Here is a 25,840-nt window from a genome sequence, read left to right as displayed (position 1 = left end):
TGATTCTTAATTCATTCCTGGAATGTTTGAACACCTATGTTTTTTGCAACAGGAGTTTCAAGTAGTGATGCATCTCCAGCACTTTATTTGTTTCATTAAAGCAAAAAACATGAAGGGAAGTTTCTGATCCTTTTCTAACATTGCAAAAAATACAAAACTGACAACTGGGACTTCATAACAACTCCATATGCCTTAGAAACTTTGATCAGATCTCATTTTTTCTTCTTTGGGGATAGAGAAGGAGAGCTTGCTGAAGTTTTAATTGCCCAACCGTGGTAGCAGGTGGGAACTAGCACTAGAGAAGAGCCAGCTTGATGAATGTAGTATGATGGTTAGAGTATCAGACTTGGAGCTAGAAGACTCATGTCTGAATCCCTTCTTTGCCATGGAAGCTCACTGGATGACCTTGAACCAGACAATCTTGCTGCTTAACTTATTTCACAGGGTGGTTGTTGTGAGGACGGGAGAACCATGTCACAAGTTACTCTGGGTCTTCATTAGAGAAAAAAGCATGGCATAAGTATCTAAATAAATAAATACTTATCTTAAAACCTTTAAAATTATGGAAATGCAGGAATCTCCCAAGAGAAAAAAATAATCAAAGCATACTAAAGGCCTCATGCCCTGCTCCAAAATATTTTTAATTATTTATTTTGTGGTGAGCCTTCATAGACAATAACCTGCTTCACCAGATGTATGAAGTTGCTGGTGATGACAGTCCTGTATCCCCATGACATGAGCTGCATCAAATTAGAGAGAGTCAAGACAAAATGCACATCATAATTGGCCTGTTCCATGCAAACCACATAATTACATGGTAGCAAAAGAATGGAACATTTCTGTGATGAAGCTGGTCCAAGGCATATGGAATGCAATGGATGCTGTATTCATACACACTTCAGTACAAAATACTCATAATACTTCTCTGGATTTAAGACAGGTGGTGTCATTTATCGCTTGGATACAAGGAGAATTAGAATAGACTGTTCTGCTCATATTTGCATACAGAAACAGGCTGTGCTTGGTTAAACCATTTCAACTGTTTCACTATGTACTCTGAAGAACAAGAGCATTTCTTTCTTGGCACCGGCTAAACATTAGCCAATTTCAGAGAAGAACATATAGAATATCCTTCATGAAAGGGGTCCTATCAGGGATTTCTGAGGGAGGAACTGGAATTCAATGGGTTGGATCCAAGGACCTCTTCTATGAATAGAAAGACCCATGGAAGGAGGAGGAGGAAGAGGGACTGGGTTCTTATCAAATCAAGAAGTGACAGGTGCTTCTCCCCATTTCTAATGGAAGCCCCGCCTCCTTCCTCAAAAGTCTGCCCTGAGGGGTGAGGCTGTTTGGTGTAGTGGCCTAGCCCTCAGGAAAGATGAGTTGCAAACTGAGAAAAATAGTGGCCAGGGTGATTTTATTATGGGGCTTTGTGCTTTGAAGCGGTGATAGAGAAAAATGTTGGGGGAAAGCTGGTGTGTGTGTGAACATGGTGCTTTGGAAACGTTTCAGGAAAAAAATGAAAGGCCGTAAACTAGGTGTTTTCTATATCTGTTGTGTGTTTGGTGAGAAGCGAGTGCTTTTGGAGTGGTTTATAGAGCTTTTGAAATAATGCCTGTTATCCATAAAGTGCTGCAGATCTCTCCTCCAAAAACATATCAGTCATATTATCATAGGCAAAGTAAACCTATGTTAACACAAACCTGGCTGGTGGTTGGAAGAGCATGGAAGTCCTTAGAATTTTCCTGCAGTTCATAATTTCTACCATTAGATGCTGCTAAGTAAAGACTCAAAGCCTGAAAGCCTTTTAATGTCTCAGCAGGATATAATTCAATCGGAATCCATACTTCACAAATATTATTTCATGGCAAAAGCTCCTTGCTCTCAATCTAGCCATGATGAAGAGTAACGGAAACATGGGATAACCTAGGATTCATGCTGCTGCATTAATCTGCATATATATATATAAGAAGTCCTTCAGTGCATCAAGCCAAGTCAGCCATTGGAGAAGTATGAACTTCCAATGAAAGTTTGCATCGGTTGAGCTCAAACAGCACACTTTGTGGACATTGTTGGGACTCTTCCTTTAAGTAGCATCTGGGTACAGTAAGACGTGGTATTCTTGGAAATTTACATCTTTATGTATCTTTTGAATGAATGAAATATGTTGTTGTAAGCATATGTTCATGCTATTGCAAATTACAGAAGAAGAGAGTTAAGCAAATGTGATTGTTTAACTGCGGATTGGCAACTAGGGATTGGCAACCCTAGGTTTCTGGGTTATTTTGCTTTTTTTAAAAAGCTAGTCATTTTAAAATGGTAACGGAGTAAGATCAGCAGCTGCCTGGACCCAAGCAAACTCTGTTGGGGCTCCCACTTTGTGGAATGGCCTGCTAAATGAAATCAAGAAGGCTCCCACAATTGGATCATTCCACAGAATGTGTAAATGAAGACATTTTTATGCAAAGAAGAAGTTTGTGGTAAAATGGAATTGTTCAAAAGGATGTTTGTACAAAGGGACTTTCTGTTATCCAGTTTTTGCATTTCTTATATATAATGTCTTTTATGTCACTGTTTTATTGCATGTTTGTAACTTTGGAATCTAGTCGTACATTTATCATATGCCTTATACTCTTCCTACTGCATTCTTTTGAATTTTTTAATCCACCTTGATCCTCTATGAGAAAGGCTGACTATAAAGTAAACAAACAAGGAACTTAGAAATGAATGGATGGCACACACTTTGCAGGGCTTTTTTTGAGCTGAAATGCAGTTTTGGCTGGCTTGATGTCAGGGGGTTTGGCCTAATATGCAAATAAGTTCCTGCTGGGCTTTTTCTACAAAAAAGCCCTGTGAAGAAGCATTCTTCCTCTTTCCCCATGTAGGAGGGAAGGCTTTCTTGCCGGAAGTACAATCTATATCCAGGGTACACACAATTTTTTATTTCTTTATATGGCTATTGAGTAATTCTTGCATTACATTCAATGCATGTATGTGCAGTTTAAACAATTACTCAGGTACTGGTTCTCATGTTTTTAAAGTGAATACAGGCCGGCTGGCTCTTTCTTGCAAACAGCTGGCAACCTGTACATGCAAATTATATGCATGGTCATTGTATTGTGTGTAGAGGATTTACAATTCTCAACTGAAGTTCATTTTTGGAGGGGATGGGGGGAACCTATCAATATGAAATTCATGTTTTACAGAAGCTTGCCAGAAAACTAAATTTGACATACCTCAAGTGATTTTCTTTACTAAACGCCAAGCCTAAAACCTTACAACAAGATTGCATTTACATACACCAAGGAGTCTGCCATCATTTTGCTAAGCACCTTCAGCAATTAAAAATCTTCAGATGAAGTCAGTGTGTGAGGTGAAGGTAGAGGAGAAAAGGGGAAAGTGTGGCTTGAACAAGAGCTTTTGGTACTTAACACAATGAGTCAGGATTAGTCATGACAACAGATTACTGTAATTAACTGTAAAACCAGGTTAATGGAGTAGGGAGAACTTCAAATTTAAGTTTAGAAAGTAAAAAAGATACTAAGCACTTAGCATTGGTCAAAAGGTTTCTATGCTTAAATGTACAAAAATCCTGCCACAACAGAATAAAAGAACCACAGCAAATATAACAAATGCACAGTCCAAACTCATTTTTCTGATTGTAAGAAAAAGGCTGTAACAGCAACACCATCTTTTAAGCATTCTCTACTAGAACCTAAGATATCCCTCAGGAGTCTTACAAAAATGAATTCTCATAGTTCATTTCCAGTCTTTGAAATCTACCCTCTACAATGCTCAACTGCTGCTCAAGACCATGGTGATAGACAACCAATATGGCAAAATGGAGAAAGATAAGAAGAAACAGTAATTGTGGCTTGGAAGAGATGGCAAATTATTATTTCCTCTTCTGGAGCAGTTAACCATGCCTCTACCTTATACTATAGCTCACAACCTCCCAAATATCCCCTTGTTTTCTAAATAAGATCCAAATGACTTTAGCTATCTCTAAGTATTGGATTTTTTCCAAGGAGATAACAATGAAGAGGGACCCCTGAATAATTAATGAATACCTCAATAATAATAATAATAATAATGGAAAATATGGTTGTGCCTTCAAAAGAGAATGTCTGATGCAACATTTAGAGTGACTGTTAAGAGGCCCCTCAGAGGAGCTTCTGCTAAACTGTTAAAACCAGACAGGCTAAGGGTGTGAATCCAAGATAACAGGGGCCCCGCGGAGAAGGAGCTTCTTGCTAATAACACAGAGGGACACAGCAGGGAGAAACTACAAGAAATTACTGGAAGGAAAGCAGGAGGTGGAGCATTTGAATTAGATAAGAGGGGGCTTGTCTGCTTGTTTTGGGGATGAATAAAAATGGTCAGAAGGCCGATGATTTTAACTCAGTCATTTTGAGCTTATGCTGACAAGTTCTACTTTGATGTCAAATACCTCGCTTCAAACCAAGCAATGTGTGGGGCTTCGTTATTTACCTGCTACAACAATCAATAGGAAATGCAGCTTGTGACAAATTAAAAAACAGGTGACACCCAACTTTTCTCTATTAATGCTGCCTATTTTTAATAAGCAGCTGGACAGGCTAAAACCAGGGCTTTTTTGTAGAAAAAGCCCAGCAGAAACTAACTTGTATATTAGGCCACACCCCAACACCAAAACCAGCCAGAACTGTGTTCCTGTGCATTCCTGCTAAAAAAAAAGCCCTGCTGATTCTGTATCTAAGTATCAGGATCAAGGAGCAAGTAACTAAATAAGGCACAGATGGTCCTTCAGTGTAGGAAATCCTGCTTCATTTCCCATTTTACTTTTGAGATTACACTATAAATTGCTCACACACATCCAAATTGCATCACACCTTAAGAACTCTTACTTTTTATTTAAGTGAAAGCAGAGATTATCAGGATAATTAGTTTTGCATAAAGCAGTCAGATGTACTTCTGTATAAACTGCTATATGCTCTGTAAAATAGTTGAGGTTGAAAAGGGTTATCTTCTGTTTATTCCACCATTTATTCTAGTGGAAGGTGGGTATTTTTATTTTATTTTGTGTTTTACAAAAAGGGTTTTTCCATCCTAATATTTTTAGCATATGTATGGAAATCAATAGCCCTATCATTTAGTGGGAAGTTTCCATGTTGCATCTCGGCAAACAGTTCCCTACAGTATCTAATTATTCTGTCCACATTGCATCAAAAAGACCATTTCAATTAATCCCCAGAATATTAGCAATATTACCTTTTTAATTTCATCTTCAAATGCCTTTTCCAAATATTTATACCTCCGGATTAGTTTATTGAAGACCTAAACATGAGACACAACCAACATGTTTGTTATCAGGAATAGCAGACATTTACTCTCCTTACAGGGCACTTTTAATTAAAAAGTGAAATACATTTTAAGTAGACAATTTTAAATGACAAAAAAAGCAAAAGTTGCTTTCTTTAACTGGAACAGAATTGCTGGCATTTTAAAAAAACCCTAAACACCTATTTTTATAATTCTCTGATAACATTAAATAATTCACTCCCATCATTAAGGCAACTTATTAATGTTGTATTCAAATTTTGAACTTTTTTACAATACACGCAAGAGAAGCATCAATTTAACAATTACTTTAGAGCCCAGAAACACAAATCAATACTTTTAGTTAAATAATTTCATAATAGGGCAATCCCACTCTTTCAGCCGAACTGCCAGTCCACTAACAACTATAGTACAAGATGAATTTGTAGCGATTTTCATTTTGTTAATATTATGCACGAGTTATATGTACTAAGAGCCCCGTGGCGCAGAGTGATAAAGCTGCAGTACTGCAGTTCTAAGCTCTGTTCACAACCTGAGTTCGATCCTGGCGGAAGCTGGGTTCAGGTAGCCGGCTCCAAGTCGACTCAGCCTTCCATCCATCTGAGGTCTGTAAAATGAGTACCCAGCTTGCTGGGGGGGAAGTGTAGATGACTGGGGAAGGCAATGGCAAACCACCCCGTAAAAAGTCTGCCATGAAAATATTGTGAAAGCAACATCACCCCAGAGTTGGAAACGACTGGTGCTTCCACAGGGGACTACCTTTACCTTTATATGTACTATCAGAAGCAGATTGATAATCCTGCTGCACCATCTGTCTGAGCATAAACTCAGGGATTGTCAGCAATCATTATAAACTATTGATGTACAAAAGATCCCCTGCAGAATTGTGGTCCATTCATCCATTCCAATTACTCCCTGACCTGAGCATAATGTCGGATGGCATCATGATCTTCATCTGCAGAGAACACACAGTGATTGGTCATCTTGGTCTTATCATTGTCATCTATTCTCGTCCCTCCTGGGGCTAAAAAAGGCAAACAGCATAATTATAGACGTTCCATAACTCATACACTCATTATGACTTCTAATCTCAACCAGAAATAATCCAGTCTTTTCTCATTCTTTTATATACATGTGTTCACTGCATAAATCATTATTTTTATAGGTAATGGAGAGTGGGCTCAGTGGCAAGAATATGCTCTGCCTGCAGGTCTCAGGTTTTCAGATATTTCCCATTAAAGGAACTCAGGTAGCAGGCACTGATCTGCCCAAGACCTTGGGGAGCTGCTTCCCACCAGAGTAGATAATACTGAGTTAGACGGATAAATGGGCCAAATCATTAGCAGGCAGCTTCATATCTTCATATATGTTTACCTGCATCACAATCAATATGAAGGTGCGTCCACACTACACTAGATAATGCATTTTATATCTGGATTTTTGCTATTCTTATACAGTAAAAATCTGGATGTAAAATGCATTATTTAGTGTGAACACACCATAAGATTTCTCCAGCTTGTTGGCTCCCCTATGTCCTTTTTTGCCTGCCTTCCTCTGCACCATCCACTAATAATGATATAAGAACATAAGAGAAGTCATGTTAGATCAGGCCAATAGCCCATCCAGTCCAACACTCTGTGTCACACAGTGGCAAAAAATTTATACACACACACATATATATATATATACACGTTGTCGGGTCTTCGGTACCCCTCCCGGTCTCCCGGCATCGCCGTTGCCCCTCCCGTGCACTCTGGGGCGTTCCCCGGAGGTCTCAGAAACAGGGGGCTGGGCACTGGGTTACTTCACCACAGGCCCCCGTTCCCTTCTCGCTGTGCTGTGGCTCCTGTCCCTCTCTCTCGCGAGGCAGCCTCTTTGCGCATCAGCCAGCTTCCTCAGCGACCTCCTCCCTCCCTCCTTTTATGCTTCCCGACCCAACCTTCCCCCTCCCCGGGTCCTGCCCCTCTCTGGCTCCTCCCCCCTTCAAAGCCCCAGACGCCCGGGAGAGGCGAGCCAGGGCTGGGCTGACTGGGCGTGCCTCGGGCGTCCTAGCCCTCGGCTGCGTGCTGCGATGGGGCGTCTCGCGCTGCGACGAGACGAACCGCTCTCCTCCTCCTGGCTCGGTGCTGGGCTCAGCTTCTCCCTCTTGCTCCCCGGCGTCTTGCCCTGGCCAGACTTCGCGGACTCGGAGCCGGGCTCGGAGAGGTGGGGAAGGCTCTTGGGGTGACGACGAGGGCTTAGAACGGCTGGCAGGTGACGGGGGGTCTCCTCCGGGTGAGACATATATATATATATATATATATACACACACACACACACACACTGTGGCTAATAGCCACTGATGGACCTCTGCTCCATATTTTTATCTAAACACCTCTTGAAGGTGGCTATGCTTGTGGCCGCCACCACCTCCTGTGGCAGTGAATTCCACATGTTAATCACCCTTTGGGTGAAGAAGTACTTCCTTTTATCCGTTTTAACCTGACTGCTCAGCAATTTCATCGAATGCCCACGAGTTCTTGTATTGTGAGAAAGGGAGAAAAGTACTTCTTTCTCTACTTTCTCCATCCCATGCATTATCTTGTAAACCTCTATCATGTCACCCCGCAGTCAACGTTTCTCCAAGCTGAAGAGCCCTAAGCGTTTCAACCTTTCTTCATAGGGAAAGCATTCCAGCCCTTTAATCATTCTAGTTGCCCTTTTCTGGACTTTCTCCAATGCTATAATATCCTTTTTGAGGTGCGACGACCAGAACTGCACACAGTACTCAAATGAGATCGCACCATCGATTTATACAGGGGCATTATGATACTGGCTGATTTGTTTTCAATTCCCTTCCTAATAATTCCCAGCATGGCGTTGGCCTTTTTTATTGCAAACGCACACTGTCTTGACATTATCAGTGAGTTATCTACCACGACCCCAAGATCTCTCTCTTGGTCAGTCTCTGCCAGTTCACACCCCATCAACTTGTATTTATAGCTGAGATTCTTGGCCCCAATGTGCACTACTTTGCACTTGGCCACATTGAACCGCATCTGCCACGTTGACGCCCACTCACCCAGCCTCAACAGATCCCTTTGGAGTTCCTCACAATCCTCTCTGGTTCTCACCACCCTGAACAATTTAGTGTCATCCGCAAACTTGGCCACTTCACTGCTCACTTCCAACTCTAAATCATTTATGAACAAGTTAAAGAGCATGGGACCCAGTACCGAGCCCTGCAGCACCCCACTGTTTACCGTCTTCCACTGCGAAGACTGCCCATTTATACTCACTCTCTGCTTCCTATTACTCAGCCAGTTTTTGATCCACAAGAGGACCTGTCCTTTTACTCCATGACTCTCAAGCTTTCTAAGGAGCCTTTGATGAGGAACTTTATCAAAAGCTTTCTGGAAGTCAAGGTAAACAACATCTATCGGGTCTCCTTTGTCCACATGTTTGTTCACCCCTCAAAGAAATGTAACAGGTTAGTGAGGCAAGATCTTCCCTTACAGAACTTATGCTGAGTCTTCCTCAATAACCCGTGTTCATCAATGTGCCTACTCATTCTGTCCTTGATAATGCTTTCTACCAACTTTCCCGGTATTGAAGTCAGACTGACTGGCCTGTAATTTCCCGGATCTCCTCTGGAGCCCTTTTTAAAGATGGGGGTGACATTTGCTACCTTCCAGTCCTCAAGAACGGAGGCAGATTTCAATGAAAGATTACAGATTTTTGTTAGAAGATCCACAAGTTCAACTTTGAGTTCTTTCAGAACTCTCGGATGTATGCCATCCGGACCCGGTGACTTATTAGTTTTTAATTCGTCCATCAGTTGTAGGACCTCCTCTTTTGTCACCTCAATCTGACTCAGGTCTTTCAACACCCCTTCCAAAATTAATGGTTCTGGGGCGGGCAAAAAGTTCTCATCTTCCACAGTGAAGACGGAGGACAATGACTCATGGACAATACTGCAGTCTAACAAACTATGCCCCTGTTAGTAAAGAAGCTGCAAAAACTCAGAAAGGATGAAATAATATGTCACAAAACCCCCAAAACATGAGAACTGCATTAGTCATGAGCAAGAACATGATTTCCTGATTGTACTGTCCAGAGCTAGCCTCATCACTCGCTTGGTAGTTGGGGCCTCAAATGCATTTGCATGGTACCATACGCAACCCAGTGCTGACAACCTTTTGGGGTCCATAGTGGGTGATATCCAACCAGCTTTTCTGCTGATGAAAAGGGGAGGAGAGGGTTCTTTTTATACAAAATAGCTATGCTGGGGACTGTGGGACCTGCATAAGTCATGTGGATAGTGGTTGTAGTTGTTGTGGAAGTATAAATATGCCTTTAGAACAACACAGGCTTGTCCATCAGTAGTAAGTGAATTAAAATCCCCAAGCCTCATTTCAGCAATATGGCAAAATTATGTCTTAATTCTACTGCTTGATTAATTTTTCCAAATATTTGTACTTTTTAGAATACATGTGCAATTAAAAAAGTAGTTTTCAAAATAAGCTTGGATCTCTCAGATTTACTGGGATTGCCTCCTTGGGAAGATGTGTGTGTGTGTGTGTGTGTGTGTGTGTGTGTGTGTGTGTATATATATATATATATATAATTTTTGCCACTGTGTGACACAGAGTGTTGAACTGGATGGGCCATTGGCCTGATCTAACATGGATTCTCTTATGTTCTTAAGATATCATTCACACATACTTAAGCTACTTGGACACAAGACACAGGTGGTGCTGAAAAGACAGTTCCACTAGAAAGAGGAGAAAGGTGAATCATTTTCAGTTTCTCTCTCTCACACACACACACACACACACATCTCTCGAGTAGGCAAGAGGCCACCAAAAGAGAAAGAAGGGGGCAGATAGGTTCTGGTCCCAGGAACCCCCCATCTTCTGATGGTGAGCTACCTGAGAGTATATCTAGGGAAAGTTTTTGTTTGTTTTATTTTAAAACAGACCACTTGGTGCTTGGCCATCCTGGTGCACTGTGCTGAGACCCAGTACAGAGGGGAAGGTGGCAACCCAAGTGGGTTGAAGCACAATAGTAAGGAGGAGAACTGAGTGAGACTGACCAAAAAAGCTGGCTGGATCCCAAGTAGGTCCTTGCAGAGCAATATTGTTACGCAGACAACTCTGCCTCTAACATTAGGTAATTTTAAACATCATACTGGACAGCATTTCTATTATAATAGCCATAAATAACAAAACACTTGTCAAAATATAGCTTCACAATATGAAACAAACAAAAATAATGCCAGAATCAAGAAGGGAGTGAAACTGATATTAGCTGCCAGGCAAATGAAACCAAGACGGCATGTGCACCTTGTTACTGGTATTAGCTCTGAAAGTGTTAACGTTTTCAGTCCAACATACTTACCCAGCATGCTGCCAGCTATCAAGATGTCAAAGAGAGTGTCAGCATAGCGACGATAATCTAGCCTTGATCCTGTTGCATCCAGAAACTTGGCTACAGCTTCCAGGTCATCACCAGCTTCGTTGAGGCCTTGGACAATTGTATCCCTGAAGACCGTGGGTTCAAATTTCTCCTTTTCATCTACGGCAGATAAAACATTATTAATCACTGTATGAAGCCTGTATGGCTATTCCTCTATTGCTTTCAGAACATTTACTGGATGAACACCAAATGTCTTTTATTACATAGTCCTTGTTTTTCTTCCTTACATTCATTGTATTGCTCAATGTTGTGAAGGTAAACACTATCTTCTAAACAGGAAGTAGATTATTTAAGAATATGAGAATGAGAATATTTCATGGCAGTTTTCCTGGAGTTTACTTCCTAAGGCACCCTGAGGGATAATATAATTTGTTTTGGCAGACATATGGAACAACCATGGCCAAACCAATTCCAGTGCTTGTGGATAGACTGGAGTAAATTGAGCATGTAGAAAAGCCCTAGGAACATGAAGATAAAATGTATATTACTATAAAAGCGTCTTATGCTGAACTTCCCATACTACATAATTATAAAAACATTTTGGAACATTCACAAACAAGCAGCAGCAGACTGTACCTTAAAACGGAGGTGGGGGGTGGGGGAGGCAGCAGCATCTTGAATAGACCCTGGAAACAAGCTGGTAACGAAATAAGGGATTGCAAAATAGAAGGAATATGCTCCCAAAAGCAAATCATTCATTTTTAGCCACCCTGCAATATTTCATAAAAGCATAAGTAATTACAGTAATTTTCAGAAAGAAAAAGAAATATCAGTCCTACCCCTCTTCCTTGTTTTGAACCGCTGGCCTGTTAGCACTGGCTTCTGATGCTTATTCATAAAATTTCTGGGGGGTATAAAATATTAAGAATACATTTTAGAACAGAAACTTTAGAATCAAAGAAGAAAACACAGCACAATCTGATTATAGCATACAGTTTATGACCCATTATGTGTTATATCTTGGGCCTGATTCAGAAAGAGATATATGCAAATGTAATAATTGTTCCTAGAGGACTCCCAAGCAGTTCCCATTTCTAGTTGCTCTTGCATTTTTGAATGGTTATGGCACCTCTACAAATCCCAACACATACAGCTTAGCTTTTAGTACTGCACCCTCTGCACCCCCTCCCCCCAAACTCTGAAAATTGCTACTGGATCCCTCAGCTTCCCCATCTCCTCCTCCTCCTCTTCTAACTAGTTCTTTCTGTCTGGGGGTATCCAACCATGCATACCAGAAGTGTGCTAGGAGAATGAAGCAGGAAGTATACGCAATGCTCATTTCAGACAAAATGGTATGCATGCACTCCCAATACAAGTCAGGTCTGCTATCCCCCTAGTAGGAGTGGGGGATTCCCCACTCCCAGCTCCTGCTTCCTACTACCACTCAGAGTGGAAGTAGAATTTTTTTAAAAAAACAGCCATTGAGCCAACCATGTAACTTCACTTCTAGGATGTGCTTCCATTCTTCCCAGAGTGATGTCACACCTCTCTACAAATCACTGGAAACTATATAGTAAAACCATCAAGTTTCCAGTGATTCCTAGAGAAACATGACTGCTGTCCTTCCATGTCCCTACCTCCTTATCTCCCATTGGTTGTCAGATTGTTCTTGGCAACCCTATTCCAGGTATACATGATAATAACATCTGAAAATGTCTACTCTCACATACTTAGTGCCGAAAGCTTCTTGCATGTCCTCTTATCCACAAAGATTTTAATTTCTATTTATTACTTCCATCCATGCCATCCAGCACCTCTCGTTATCTCCTGAAGCTTGGGACAGTCCGGTTTTCAATCTGCAGTCTCACTATTATCCATCCCTCTTGGCCATTTGAACATTCATAGCACTTACTTACCTCCAGACTGCTAAAGCTAAGATTAAATCCTGAGAAACATACCATTGCTACAAAGCACTACATGAGAGTTTTTCTCAAAGTAAACAGCCTTAAGCAAGTTACTAGTCTCCAGTTTTTAGCGAATTACCTCTTCATCTACTAGGTCAGGGTTTCCCAAACTATTCTTTCCTGCGGCCTGGTTATTTTTACACTTCTCCTTCATGGCCCACTAAAATTTGGGGGTGGAGCCAAGAGACTTTGGGGTGGAGCCGGGAGACGAATTATGTCATTTCCTGTGGTGTCAAAGGCCAAGTGATGTCACTTCCAGGGTACACTGAACCAAAACTCCACCTTTTCCTGTGATGTCACTTCTAGGGCACTCCCCCAAACCTGCCTCTTAATTTTCAGAAAAATCTCTCTGAAACTCATGCTGAGCCAAAATGGGGGTGGCCGTCCTGAGCCTGCTTTGGCGGGGAGGGCGGGATACAAATAAAAATTGATTGATTGAAATTGTGTGGTCCTCTCTTTCCACTCCCACACCTGCATGCACCTATCTGTTTGTGTGTTCTTCTCCAGCTTGCAAGCACTCCTAATGCCCATGTTCAATTGCCTGCACCACCTACACACCCCTTCCTCAACAGCACTGGCCAGTGTATGCAGTTGGGAGTGCTGTTGCCATTGCCATCAGGAATGACAGCACTGTGTATCACCCACACTGGGCCCTGGCAGCTGCTCTACCTCAAAATATGCTGACACATTTAGTAGACCCTTCCTTCAGCTGCTACTACTGGAATCCTGACTCAAGCTAAATCTTGACTCAAGAAAATCTTTCAACAGCTATTTTTCATACTTTTCTTTGGCCGAAACACTGGGAAATTGCTGTGAAAGGTAGCAGAGAATTGTACTGCAATTAATGAATTAATTTAAGTTATACGAAGTTCATACACGCTTTTCTGCAGTTATCCCAAAAAGGATATTTATGAGGCACATGAAAGCTCATACCCTGAAGAACACTTCATGAGTCTAAAGTGCCAGTGGACTCCAGCTTTTCTCTTAAACACTGGGAGGGGGGGGAGAAGAAAGGAGAGGCAGCCCAGCTCCTCTCTGCACAACACAGAGATGGGGGAAAGAAGGAAGGAAGCCAAACAGAGCTCAGGCTTTGCAGACTGTGTCAGTCTTCAAGGCTAGCTTTTCTCTGCACAACAGAGACAGATGAAGGAAGGAAGCAGAGCACAGGTCATGCTTTGCTGGGGGTAGGGCTAGCTTTGGCTTTTCTTGTGACCCGGTAGTGAGGCTTCTGTGCCCCAGTACCAGGTCACAATCCTGTAAATAGGAAACACTGTACTAGATAATACAGTTGGCCTTATGTGGCTTTTGTACTATATAAAGTAAAAAGCACTTTGAGTGTGTGAAATATAAATCATAATGGTACAGTTTGAAAAGCAAGGTCCTTATGGTGTTATTAAATAGCTCTGGTTGATTAGGCTTTTTAAAAAGCAACATTGGCCACTTCCTAGAGATGCTGAGCCACCAGATATAAAAAAAACAGCCATTTTAACAGACGAGTCTATTAAGAACACAAAGAACAAGCAATTCCTCATCAAGATTTGAGAATAACTATAGCTCTAAGATGAAGCACATCTTTAAAATTAACATCATATATCTTGCATAACAATGGTGTGTCACTCTAAGCTACTATGTGCATCACTTCCATATGCAACTAGCTGTCAAGTTTTAAACATATCATTGGAACAAATGTCAGTTTATGCTCCCCCCTGCAAAGTCAAGGAATACCATTATCCTTTGGAAACCTTATACAACATACACACTTCCCACACATTTAAAAACAATAGTGTCATCACCAACATCACCAAATTTATTTATTTGTTTATAATTTAAATTTATAGACCACCCTCCCCAGAGTACTTAGAGTTCAGGAAGGTAAACAACAACAACTATAAAAACAGCAAAGATGATAAAACAATTTACATAACGCATAATGAAAATATTCTCAGACAATGCTAAAACTTCAAAATTTCAAATTGTGTCATTGCCTCACAGGGGAGGTAGAGAAGTAGCAGGAAGGGGGGAGAGTGCCAAGAAGGATGGTGCCCATCACTGTCCTCTACCAAAAACCTGCCGGAACATCCCTGCCTTACAAACCCTGTGGAACTGCATTAAGTCCCACAGGTTGCAGATGTTATTTGGCAGAGAGTTCTACCAGGTGGGAGCCAGGGCTGAAAAGGCCTTGGCTTCTGGCAAAGACAGCTAGACATCTTTGGGCTGGCGATCAACAGTAGATTTTTCTCTGCAGAGTGGGGGACGTAGCAGAGAAGGGACATAGCAGAGGACTTTTGGGGGACATAGCAGAGGAAGCAGTCTTGAAGATACATTGGTCCCTGTCTGCTTAAGGCCTTAAAGGTCAATATCAAAACCTTGAACTTGACTTGGTACTCCACTGGAAGCCAGTGCAGCAGATGCAGCACAAGCTGAATATGTGCTGTCCTTGATGTTCCAGTCAGAACTCACACCACTGCATTCTGGACCAGATGGAGTTTCCAAATTAGTCTTAAGGGTAGGCTACCATAGAGCGAGTTACAGTAGTATAGGTTTATACTAAAATTGGTGAAATGAAACTTAAAATGTACAGTACAGTGTGGATCTAAAATTATAGAAGGGTTGGGCTTAAACAGTTCATTAAATTCAAACATCTGCAGTAAAGAAGAGTTGGTTTTATACCCACTCTTCACTACCTGAAGGAATCTCAGAGCAGCTTACAATCGGCTTCCCTTCCTCTCCCTGCAGCAGATACTCTATGAGGTAGGTGGAGCTGAGAGAGTTCTGAGTGAACTGTGATTGACCCAAAGTCACCCAGCAGGCTTCATGTGGAGGAATCAAACTCAGTTCTCTCCATTAGGGTTCACTGTTCTTAATTACTACTACAAACTGGCTCTCAAGCAAGGTGTTGCTCCCTTCTGTCTTTTTGCAATCTTAAATTAGTGTCCTTCAAATTGTTCCAGGTCTTCAGAAGCATTCGCTGGATTCCTCAAGGGTTCACAAACTCTGGACAAGCTGCCTGAAGGATGGCTTGCTCACTCCTGTCAACCCTCTCCTGTAATGTGTAGATGCAGGGTTATAACCTGGAGCACCTTATACTAGTACATCTGAGCCAACAGTGACATCTCAACTGGTCCCTACCCTTACTTATGACCTGTGGCTTGGTCTACACATACAGTAGAGTGAAGTTCTCAGGTGGTAGAATGGAATGTACTTCAGACTGCAGATGAGGGATTATTCTGTTCAAATGCCTTATAATTGAAAAAGTACTATATGTGAATCCTGATGTGCAATTTTTATATTTCTGGGTGAATTTATATGGGGGAGGATTCAAATATGGATTAACAACCCCCTAGTGTACTCTGAAATAGTACACCCCTTGCTGCCACCTTCTACCAGCCTTCTACAGGAGCTTCTGGTAGATAGGTAGCTTTCTTTTGCAAACAGCTTTCTTTAACAAACAAGCCAATATGGAATATGTTGGCTAGGATGAGGCGATTCATAAATTTAATAATAATAATTTTTATTATAATTATAATATCATTGTCTTGTTTCACCCAACGTATAACAGTTTTTAAGTACAGTAATTCTTCTATGCAGTCTTTAGGATCATCAAACAATCTAGGTTCCATTTCAGGGTGATGAAAGTTATCGTGGTTGTAAAAGCATGCCAGTAAAATGTCATGCTTCAGAACTACTTCAGTCACTTAAGATTAGTTGAACTTACTCCAGAGCAATGTTCCCTCTAAGCCACAGAATCTTATGAGCAAAAATTCTGCTTTGTGAGCTACTGGCATTAAATTTGTGTGCATAAATTAGTGTGCTCTGGGGTCATCCTTCCTGAGCTAAGATAAAAATGTGTGAGCTGGAGGCTAAAAATCTGTGAGCTAGCTCACGCTAACTCAGCTTTGAGGGAACACTGCTCCAGAGTCTTTTCTTTTTAAAGACCTCAGATTCTGCTCAAAGATTCACCTGGGGTCCCTGAATACTCATTCATGTAATAGATCTGAAATTCCTTATTGGGCTTCAAACAGTTAGGTGGCCAGGGAGGAGAGCAGGTTGATGCAATATGGATGAACATGCATACAGCTTCATCTGCTTCTCAAGGGATTGGTAGAGAAAGGCCATGCTTGGGCAGTGGTGGCTGCTGAAGAAAGAAGAGAAGAGGCTGGGGAAAAGCCAAGGGCCCTATTGTGTATGTAGATTCCCTAACATCTCTTGGGCAAAGGCATCAGGAAGGAAGTGTGGGAATTGTTTACACCAGCTACCAAGAGTGAGGCCAGAAAGAGATGTAGTAGTAGCCAAGCATCTTTCCATTGTTCCCAGACAAAAACATGACAAAGACAACATTTTAATTTATTGTTATTTATCCATTTTTATTTACCCATCTATATATCTAATTACCAAGTGTGCCCCTTTTTGCAGATATCTAAATCCACAGATGGAGGGCACACTCACCCCAAACAGGCTTTTCTGCAAACTTGGGTGATCCCCCCCCCCCCCCGGTTTGCAGAAAAATCTGAAAAGTTAAAAAAAAAATACAGTGGCGGGTTTAAAGTCCCCCCCCCCAATAAAAAATGTTGCCTGTGCATGCACAGAGAGGAGGTCTCTACCTGTGCATGCACAGGCAACGCACATACTATAGAGCAGCTGTAAAGGGTCCTGGCAGTTGCAGGCAACAGAGCCTTGGATCTGTCAGTGAGGTTGGGTGGAAGCCTCCTCAGACCTACTTGGGACAGCTCCAGGAGAGCCACCAAGATTGGGGAGAAAAGCTTTGACTGGCTCACCCAGAGCTGCAGAGAATGGCGGGGGTGGGGGCAGGGGAAGGTGGCAGGCCTGCTTGGGGTAGCTCCAGGCATATGAGCCAAGTGGGAAGAGAAGGAAGGAAGCCTTGGTAAGCCCATTTGGAGCAGCTCTGGTCAAGCTACTGAGAGCAGGAGACAGGGAAGGAAGCCTTGAATAGCCTGCTTGAAGCAGCTCTGGGTGAGCCACAAAGAGTGTGTGTGTGGGGGGGGGGGAAGGCAGTGGGCCTTACAGCTGAAAGAGAGCCTGGGGTCACACTAGACCAGCAAGAAAGTATGTGGGAGAGATGGGATTTCCTCCATAAGTTTCACAGGCTCCAACTTGTTTTCATTTATTTCTATTTTTATCACATTGTTCCTCCAAAGAACTCAGAGCAGCATACATAATTTTCCAGTGTCTTTCTTTATCCATAATAACTATGTGAGGTAAGTTAGGCTAGAACATGACTGGCCCAGGTTACCCCATGAGTTCCATGGCAAGTGGAGATTTCAGCTGAAACTTCCTGGGCCTAATCTCTTGAAGCACTGCACCACATTTTAATGGCTCTTTGGGAGCCATCTTTTTGTTGTTGCTGTTAAAAAGATAAAATGCAAATATAATAAATAAACAAGCATGTCTGATTCCTGGGAGTAGCTCACTGATTTTATGTTTTTCTTAATTGGTTACTTTCTGGTATATGTTTTTACATTTCTCTGTAAAAGAGGATATAGGCTTCTTACCTGAGATGCTGAAGCAAATTTGAATACTGGTGCTTACTGGTTGCCTCTTATGTCTCTTTCTTGTCTAGTTTTATTAGTCCTTGCCTTGACCAGTGCTTTAGCAAATACTTTATAAAGCCTGGCCAAAGCAGATTAGAGTGCAATGCATTTAAAGCTATATATAGCAGAAGGCAAAGCCTATTCTGGCACTAATAGCTTCTGGAGTGACTCTCTTGTGTTATACTGAAACATAATTTTAAATTTGCTACAGGTGGTGAATTTTGGATTTTGCTGTATTCTGTTGTTGCTGCAGAGTTTGAAAGGCTTTATTTATGCATTGTGAAAAGGCTAACTTTGTTAACTCTCCCTCCCTCTGCTCTATTGCCTGCTCCCCCAAAAGAAAACTGAATAGAAGCCAGGGTGGTGAACAGTTTGGGGTATGTGCTAAGACTTTGTCCTGTGAGGTGGCATCTCTGGTCTTGTTTTCTCAGCTTGACATATACTCTTTACTCTTCTTGCCCCTAGAGGAGATGAGAGATCATTTTACATATCTTTCATCACTACAAAGTCAAGCAGCTGGTGTCTTTACTCAAGGACTGGGGTATGTTGACACCGGCATCTTGTGAGTTTATGCTCAGACAGGCTCCTAACCATGCAGAGCTATTCTGTGTATGGTTTTCTCCCCCCAATTTGCCTGCTTTGCATTATTTGCTTTTTTTGCTTCACAAAGAAATGGTACTTTCAACCAACCATGGGATGGTTTTTTACCAGAGGGGAAGCAAGTGAATAAAAAACACCCTTGTTGCTGATGGGTCACTCTAGAAGTATGATTTTGTTTGTCAAAGCACAACAGCATGCAATTCCTGCTTACTGTCGTCCTCCCAACCATTATCAAAGATGTTATTCTCTTCTCTCAAGTTGAAGCAGACAGATTTTCTAGGTATTCAGCTGGAAGGTGGGAGATTCAGAAAGATCCTAGTGTTTTTATTTTTGGTATGTACTGTAGGTCTTGTTCCTGTTGCTTCACAAAAAAGAAATAGGGCTAAGTGGTATGTAAGAACAGGGGGAAATGTCCATAAATAAAATAATGTTTTTGTAGGGGCAAGTAGGAGTACGATTGACCCCCGTAAAGCTGACATGGGAGCTTATACTGTGTTACACAATGTTTTACAGCACATAAGTTGCCTATTTGGAGGATTCCTGAATCCCGTGTAACCTCAAATATTGTCATTGGTCATCCCCTGGGCTTTCCCTAGCATTGTACTATTTGCTAGAATAGATGAAGGAAAGAAGAGAGGAGGTCTCTACCTCTTCTTGAGCCAACTGTTGTGGTTCTAACTGCGATGGGAAAGGGCCAGGCTGAATAAGTGAACAAGGAATAAGAGTAAGCTGTGATCCACCATGAATGGCACCCTAGTCATTCTTCTTTTATGTCTTTGGTCGTTTTCGCACTCACCTTCCGCCGGCGCGACCCCCCTCTTCACCGCGCAGGATCTGCGCGGATTTCGCACTAAACGCTGCGGAGCAGCCAGAAAAGCCGGAAGCTCCCGTTGCAAAAGCCGCGCAAACGCCAAACTGCTTTTTGGCGGTTTCAGTTTGAGCAGCTTTTGCGCCGGGAGCTTCCAGCTTTTCTGGCTGCTCCGCAGCGTTTAGTGCGAAATCCGCGCAGATCCTGCGCGGTGAAGAGGGGGGTCGCGCCGGCGGAAGGTGAGTGCGAAAACGACCTTTGAAAAATACTTCAGGGAAAAAACAGAAATGTGTTAGTGAATGGACAGGTCTTCATGTGACTGTTGCTAACTGCCCATGCAACATCAACAAGGAAACATCTAAAGTGCAGGAAGAATGATTGCTGTGTCAGCACAGTAGCTACAAAAGAAGGCATTAGTGGGAAGGATGTCCTCTTATGTCTACCTGAATCTGCTGATGAGTGCCTGTCCAGATGCTGTCTCACAAAATATGGCTGAGGGGTTGGAGGTAGACTTACCAGCCTCCAGGTAGGGCCTAAAGATCTGCTTTTACAAATGATCTTCAGCTGGAGAAAATGGCTGCTTTAAAAGGTAGACCACTTTGGCATTGTACCAAGATGAGGCCCCTCCCCTCCTCCCCAAACCCTACCCTCTCCTGGACCCACCCCCAAAGTCTTCAGGTATTTTCCAATACAGGACTGGCCCTGGCAACCCTAGTGGGAGGCCATGGTGGGATGGTTGAAAAAGAGCAGGCTGAGACTGAATCCAACTAAGACTGAGGTTCTTTGGCTGGGTGGATGGGATTCAGGGCTGGAGCGCCAACTCTCTACTCTTGTTGGTGTGCCCTTGACACCAGCACAAAGGTCAGGAGTTTGGGTGTGGTTCTGGACACTTCCATATAAATGCAGGCCCAGATCACAAATGTTGCCAAGCTGGCATTTTTCCAGCTACACCAGGTGAGGCAACTGACCCCTTTCCTCTCTCGCCTTGAACTAGCCACAGTAATTCATGTAATGGTCACCTCCTGCTTGTATTAGTTTTAAACAATACAGCATACATGGACTGTTTCATCTCCATTTCCTTCTTTAACTTTCCATTCTCCTTCATCTATTTCAAAAGTGGCCACATCTTGAAGTATGAAAAACTATAGACAGACAGATAGACATTATTGTTTATTACTGAAGTGTCCTCTCCTTGTAGATATATCCTTTTTTCTCACAATTTGTTAGAAATGGTTCACACACAAAAAAGTGAAACATCTGTGAAGTGAGGCATGCTTTGAGGAGTCAATAATGGCATTGTCACAGTTATCCCTAAGTACATATTAAAGAGAGTAGATAATTAAAGGCCCGGAGAAACCATTTTATAGATATGTCAGCCTGCAAGTCTCTAGGCAGTTATTGATGTATTTCCAAGTCAATACATTTCATCAAAAAACAAGCTATTTTATGAGGGAGTCACTGCCGAGCTGATGTTCAGCCTCTCAGGAAATACATTTCTGAAACCTTGCAATCTAAACAACCTGACTGATGAGCAACTTTCAAAGGGAGGATGAACCTAACATTTCCCAGTCAAATTATATATCAAATCATTGGAAGAGAGCTCAACTTGTTCACAGAGTTGACTATCTGACAAATGGGTAACCAAACAGGATAAACATGTAAGACATGGATCACCACCATTATTTTGCTATTTTTATGCAGAACATGAGATACTGAAACCAGCCAGCTTCTTAATGACCTCTTCTGATAGTCTTTTTTCCTATTCATGAATATTTCCAACATAACTTTACTGGCAGGATTTCTCAAGTGTATGACCAGAAATTATTTAAGCGCATCGGACCCCTCACCAAGGAAGCATTTAGATTCCAAATTATTTTGAACCAGCACAATAACAAAAAACACCTCAATCAAGAAAGCCACCGCCCTCATCCTGCAAGACTTGAGTAAGGCTGTTAATAATAGGATGTTTTGGAGGATGTTAATTCACAGGGCCGCCATAAATTGGAAGTGACTTGACAACACTTAACATACACACACCCTTTTTGATTTACCCAAGGACTACAATTGTATTTATTTATTCTTCTAAAATACTTCTAGCCAAGGCTTTTTTTGTAGGAAAAGCTCAGCATGAACTCATTTGCATATTAGGCCACACCCCCTGGCATCACCATTGTTTTACACAGGCAAAGACTCATTTGCATTTTAGGCCACACCCCCTGATGCCAAGCCAACCGGAACTGTGTTTCTGTGCGTTCCTGCTCAAAAAAAGTCCTGCTTCTAGCCACTATTCCTTTTGGCTCAGCAGCTAATCACTAATTAGAAACCATATAGCTTTCCATTCTAGAAAGGCACTAACAGTTGCTACAATACATGCTAAACAAAAAATACTTTAATGTAATGTACTGATATTAGCCAACTGTGAAATGTTTCATGAATATTGAATTATCAAAAGGCAAATCAGGCATACATTCTGACTTCAAATATTCTCCTGTTGAACATCCTAATACATATTGTGTGTTCATAAATTGTATTATATAGGTCACATAAAAGTCATCACTAAAAAAAGAGGAACACCTTTGGTCAGTAAGAAAGTGTTACGTGACATTTTACAGAGCACTAAATAGTCGCAAAGAGCTGCAGCTTCACATAACCTCATGCTTACAGGTGCAGAAAAAAGTCCACAAGGAATTGATTTACAAAATTAAAGCTTAATCATTTTAAGAGTAATGCTGAACAGAATATGTAAGCTTTCACTGCACACATATATTAGTGCATATTAAATCTCCAAAAGTAAAGGTTTAGAGAGTATTGGCACAATGAATTCAAACATTCTTTTTAGCCAGATATTTAAATACATCTGTAATCCAAGTACGGTAAATGTAGATTATATTCTTATTTTAGCTAGTGTACAGGATTACTTCAGCATCTTTACACAATAATCTAAAATTAAACATTCCCAGAGTAAGAAGCCTTGAGGTAAATGTGGTAGGAAAATGCATATGCATTTCTTTCTCTGTAGGATTTAAACAATTTCCCCTAGAGTGTTACCTAATCAATGAAATTCCTGTTGCAGTAGCAATGGTGATAATGGATTCATCTTGCATATGCTGCAATCAGATTACATTATTACTGCTAGCCATTACTTTGGGATGTGTCAAATGCAGCATTCAAGTCAGAAGTGGCACATTTCACACACATTCAAATATGGATGTCATCCATCTGCAGTGCATAACTTTCAATGGGAGGAACATTCAGATAAACTTGCAAAATCACACAGCCATCTATATTTTGGTTACCTAGTCAGAAGTATCTTTTAAAACCCTATCTGCATTGGGACATTACTTTTCAGGAAATATATTCAACATTTGTTTAGAACAATCTGTAGGCCATGTTTTCCATATGCTCAACACTTTGGTTTTAAGAAAATACCTTAGCCACCACATTAAAATGTGACTACTCAGAGTAAGCACAAAATGCACCAAAATAGAGAATATAACTCATTTATAGTGGGCAGCACCAACAAGGTCTCCAAAATAAAGTAGTACTAATTTTTTTTAAAAAGGTCACGGATCAGGGGAAGCTCATTCTACATGTTCCAAGTAGCCTTGTAGCTTAAGATAGTATCTCCTCCAATGAAGAAATGTGAAACATGGCTTGATTTGCTTAATGGAACCACCATGGAGGCTTGAGATCTTAGTAATAGTCTCTCCCTAAATGGGTGCACTAACCCTGAAGGCAAAAGTTAACACCAGTACACTGAAATGACCTCAAAAGGACACAGGCAGCCAATGTAAAACAGCTGCATATGCTCCCTTCCCCCTCCCCCTTGCAAGATTTAGTAAGAGGCTTGCAGTAATATTTTGCACCTGTTCAACATGCGAGTCTGCACATAACAAAACACATTACAGAAATCAAGCATGGTAGGTGCAAGAGCATGAATCAATACATCAAGGCCACACTGTAGTCTGTCATGGACCCTGAAATATCTAACTATCTATCCAAGCATGAGGAAGATGAGCAAGTGCAATAGATAAAATGTACCCTTGGACAACAAAACATGTTTCACATGAAGCACAGCAGGGTTCAGCCTCACTCACAGCCTCCTTTGCTGTGCAGAAAGGAAAGTCGTAACTCCCATTGCTTGCACTGATCACAGCCTTTGTTCAGATTTACCAGAATCAGCAACAGGATGCAGGTTCCTATCTCTGACATGTTGTATTCCCCCAACTCATGTTTAGCTTTTAATGTAACATCTGAACAAGCAGTTTGTGGTTACCACCTTAGCTCCAAGCAGAGATATTAAAAACACTGAGTAATGGGGGGGGGGGCACTTTTTCAGCCATCCCCTTGGGAAATTTTAAATGTGCAGCTAGAGCTGTCAACACTAGTCTGAGAAATTCCTGAAGACCTGGCAATGGCGCCTGTCAAGGGGAGAACTGGGGGATAAATTTCTCCTAGAATCTATGGTGCACCATAGAATTTGTCTCCTGAAGCCGCCATTTTCTCCAGAGAACTGATTTTTCTAGTCCCTATATCAGCTGTATTTTTGGAAGGACTCCAGGCTCCCGACGGAGGCTGGCAACCCTAAATGAAAAACTTACATCAGTGCTGGTGAAACATAAGTTTCTTAAGAGTATCAAAATATTCACACATAAAATTCCACTTGTAAACATCTTAATTTTATTCAAATGAGAATTACAAATTTATTTGTATTTATAAATATCTGGATCCTGTTTTTCTCCTGCAAAGCAAGACTCAAATTGATTTACAAAATGATAAAAAGTCAGCAGCAGTCTAAAATCACAAAACAAGATAAGCAACTGAGGGAGGTGCTGAACAGCTGGAGGTACTCAGCCCTTTTTGGAATGTTCTCCCCTGACAACAATTATTTCAAAAAGGCACAATAGTAGAACCACCATTATCTAACATGGTTTCTCACAGCCAGTCCATCTTGAAAGTGAAATCTTACACAGAGTTACTCCAGTCTAAACCTATTGATTTCAATGGGATTGCTAAAATCACCAGCTCTGGATTGGAACTTGGGAAATACCTGAAGATTTTGGGGGTGGAACCTGAGGAGGCTGGGGTTTGGAGAGAGAAAGGACTTCAATGGGGCATAATGGCATAGACCGCACCTTCCAAACCAGCCATTTTCTCAAGACGAACTGATCTCTATCGCCTGTAATGGCGGGAGATCTCCAGCCATCACTTGGAGGATGGCAACCCTAGGAATTGAGCAAGAGTACTTCTGCATAGGACTGTACAGTAAAACTTATAAGAACATTATGGTATTTTCCAGTTGGGAGGTGTGGGGATTGAAAATAGAAGTGATCAACTATGGCTTAGTTCAGATGCAATTAACTATGGTTTGTTGCTACATGAATAAAAGATTTATTGTCTAACCCAGGGTTTCCCAAACTTTTCTTTCCCATGGCCCGGTTATTTTTATACTTCTCCTTCGTGGCCCACGAAAATTAGGGGGTGGAGCCAGGAGACAGGAATTATGTCATTTCCTGTGGTGTCAAGGACCAAGTGATGTCACTTACGGGGCACACTGAACCAAAACGCCACCTTTTCCTGTGATGTCACTTCCAGGGCACTCCCCCAAACCTGCCTCTTCTTCGGAAGTAAATTCATTTTCAGAAAAATCTCTCTGAAACTCATGCTGAGCCAAAATGGGGGTGGGAACTGGACAGTCCTTTCTTTTCACCTCCACATCTGCATGCACCTATCTGTTTGTGTATTCTTCTCCAGCTTCCAAGCACTCCTAATGCCCATGTTCAATTGCCTGCACCACCTGCACATCCCTTCCTCAACAGCACTGGCCAGTGTATGCAGTTGGGAGTGCTATTGCCTTTGCCATCAGGAATGCAAGCACTGTATACCACCCACACTGGGTCCTGGCAGCTGTTCTACCTCAAAATATGCTGACACATTTAGTAGGCTCTTCCTTCAGCTGCTACTACAGGGACCCTGACTCAAGCTACAACCAAGCTTTGCTTGGTTTCAAAAAAATCTTTCAACAGCTATTTTTCATACTTTTCTTTGGTTGAAACACAGGGAATTGTTTTGCAATTAATGAATTAATTTAAGCTATATGAAGTTCATACAAGCTTTTCTGCAGTTATCCCAAAAAGGATATTTATGAGGGGCTTGCAGCTTTTTACTGGCTGTGTTTCCCATGCCTTTAAAAGCAACCTATT

At 41.6% G+C, this 25,840-nt stretch overlaps 1 protein-coding gene across 1 annotated transcript in view; it reads right to left on the bottom strand.

The window, feature by feature from the left end:
- Positions 1 to 25,840, bottom strand: part of BZW2 (basic leucine zipper and W2 domains 2) — a 64,369-nt gene that overhangs the window by 26,091 nt on the left and 12,438 nt on the right. Inside the window, exons 2-5 of the mRNA XM_060248597.1 lie at positions 11,556 to 11,620; positions 10,699 to 10,875; positions 6,240 to 6,343; positions 5,251 to 5,316 (exon numbers count right to left, since the gene is read on the bottom strand). Coding sequence (XP_060104580.1) covers positions 5,251 to 5,316; positions 6,240 to 6,343; positions 10,699 to 10,875; positions 11,556 to 11,613 — 405 coding nt within the window. The 5' untranslated portion in view covers positions 11,614 to 11,620. The remainder of the gene's footprint in view (positions 1 to 5,250; positions 5,317 to 6,239; positions 6,344 to 10,698; positions 10,876 to 11,555; positions 11,621 to 25,840) is intronic.

The sequence above is a fragment of the Heteronotia binoei genome, chromosome 10, assembly GCF_032191835.1.
Source record: "Heteronotia binoei isolate CCM8104 ecotype False Entrance Well chromosome 10, APGP_CSIRO_Hbin_v1, whole genome shotgun sequence".
Lineage (NCBI taxonomy): Eukaryota > Metazoa > Chordata > Lepidosauria > Squamata > Gekkonidae > Heteronotia > Heteronotia binoei.
Note: the sequence above shows the minus strand (reverse complement) of the source record. Positions and strands in the feature narration are given on the sequence as shown.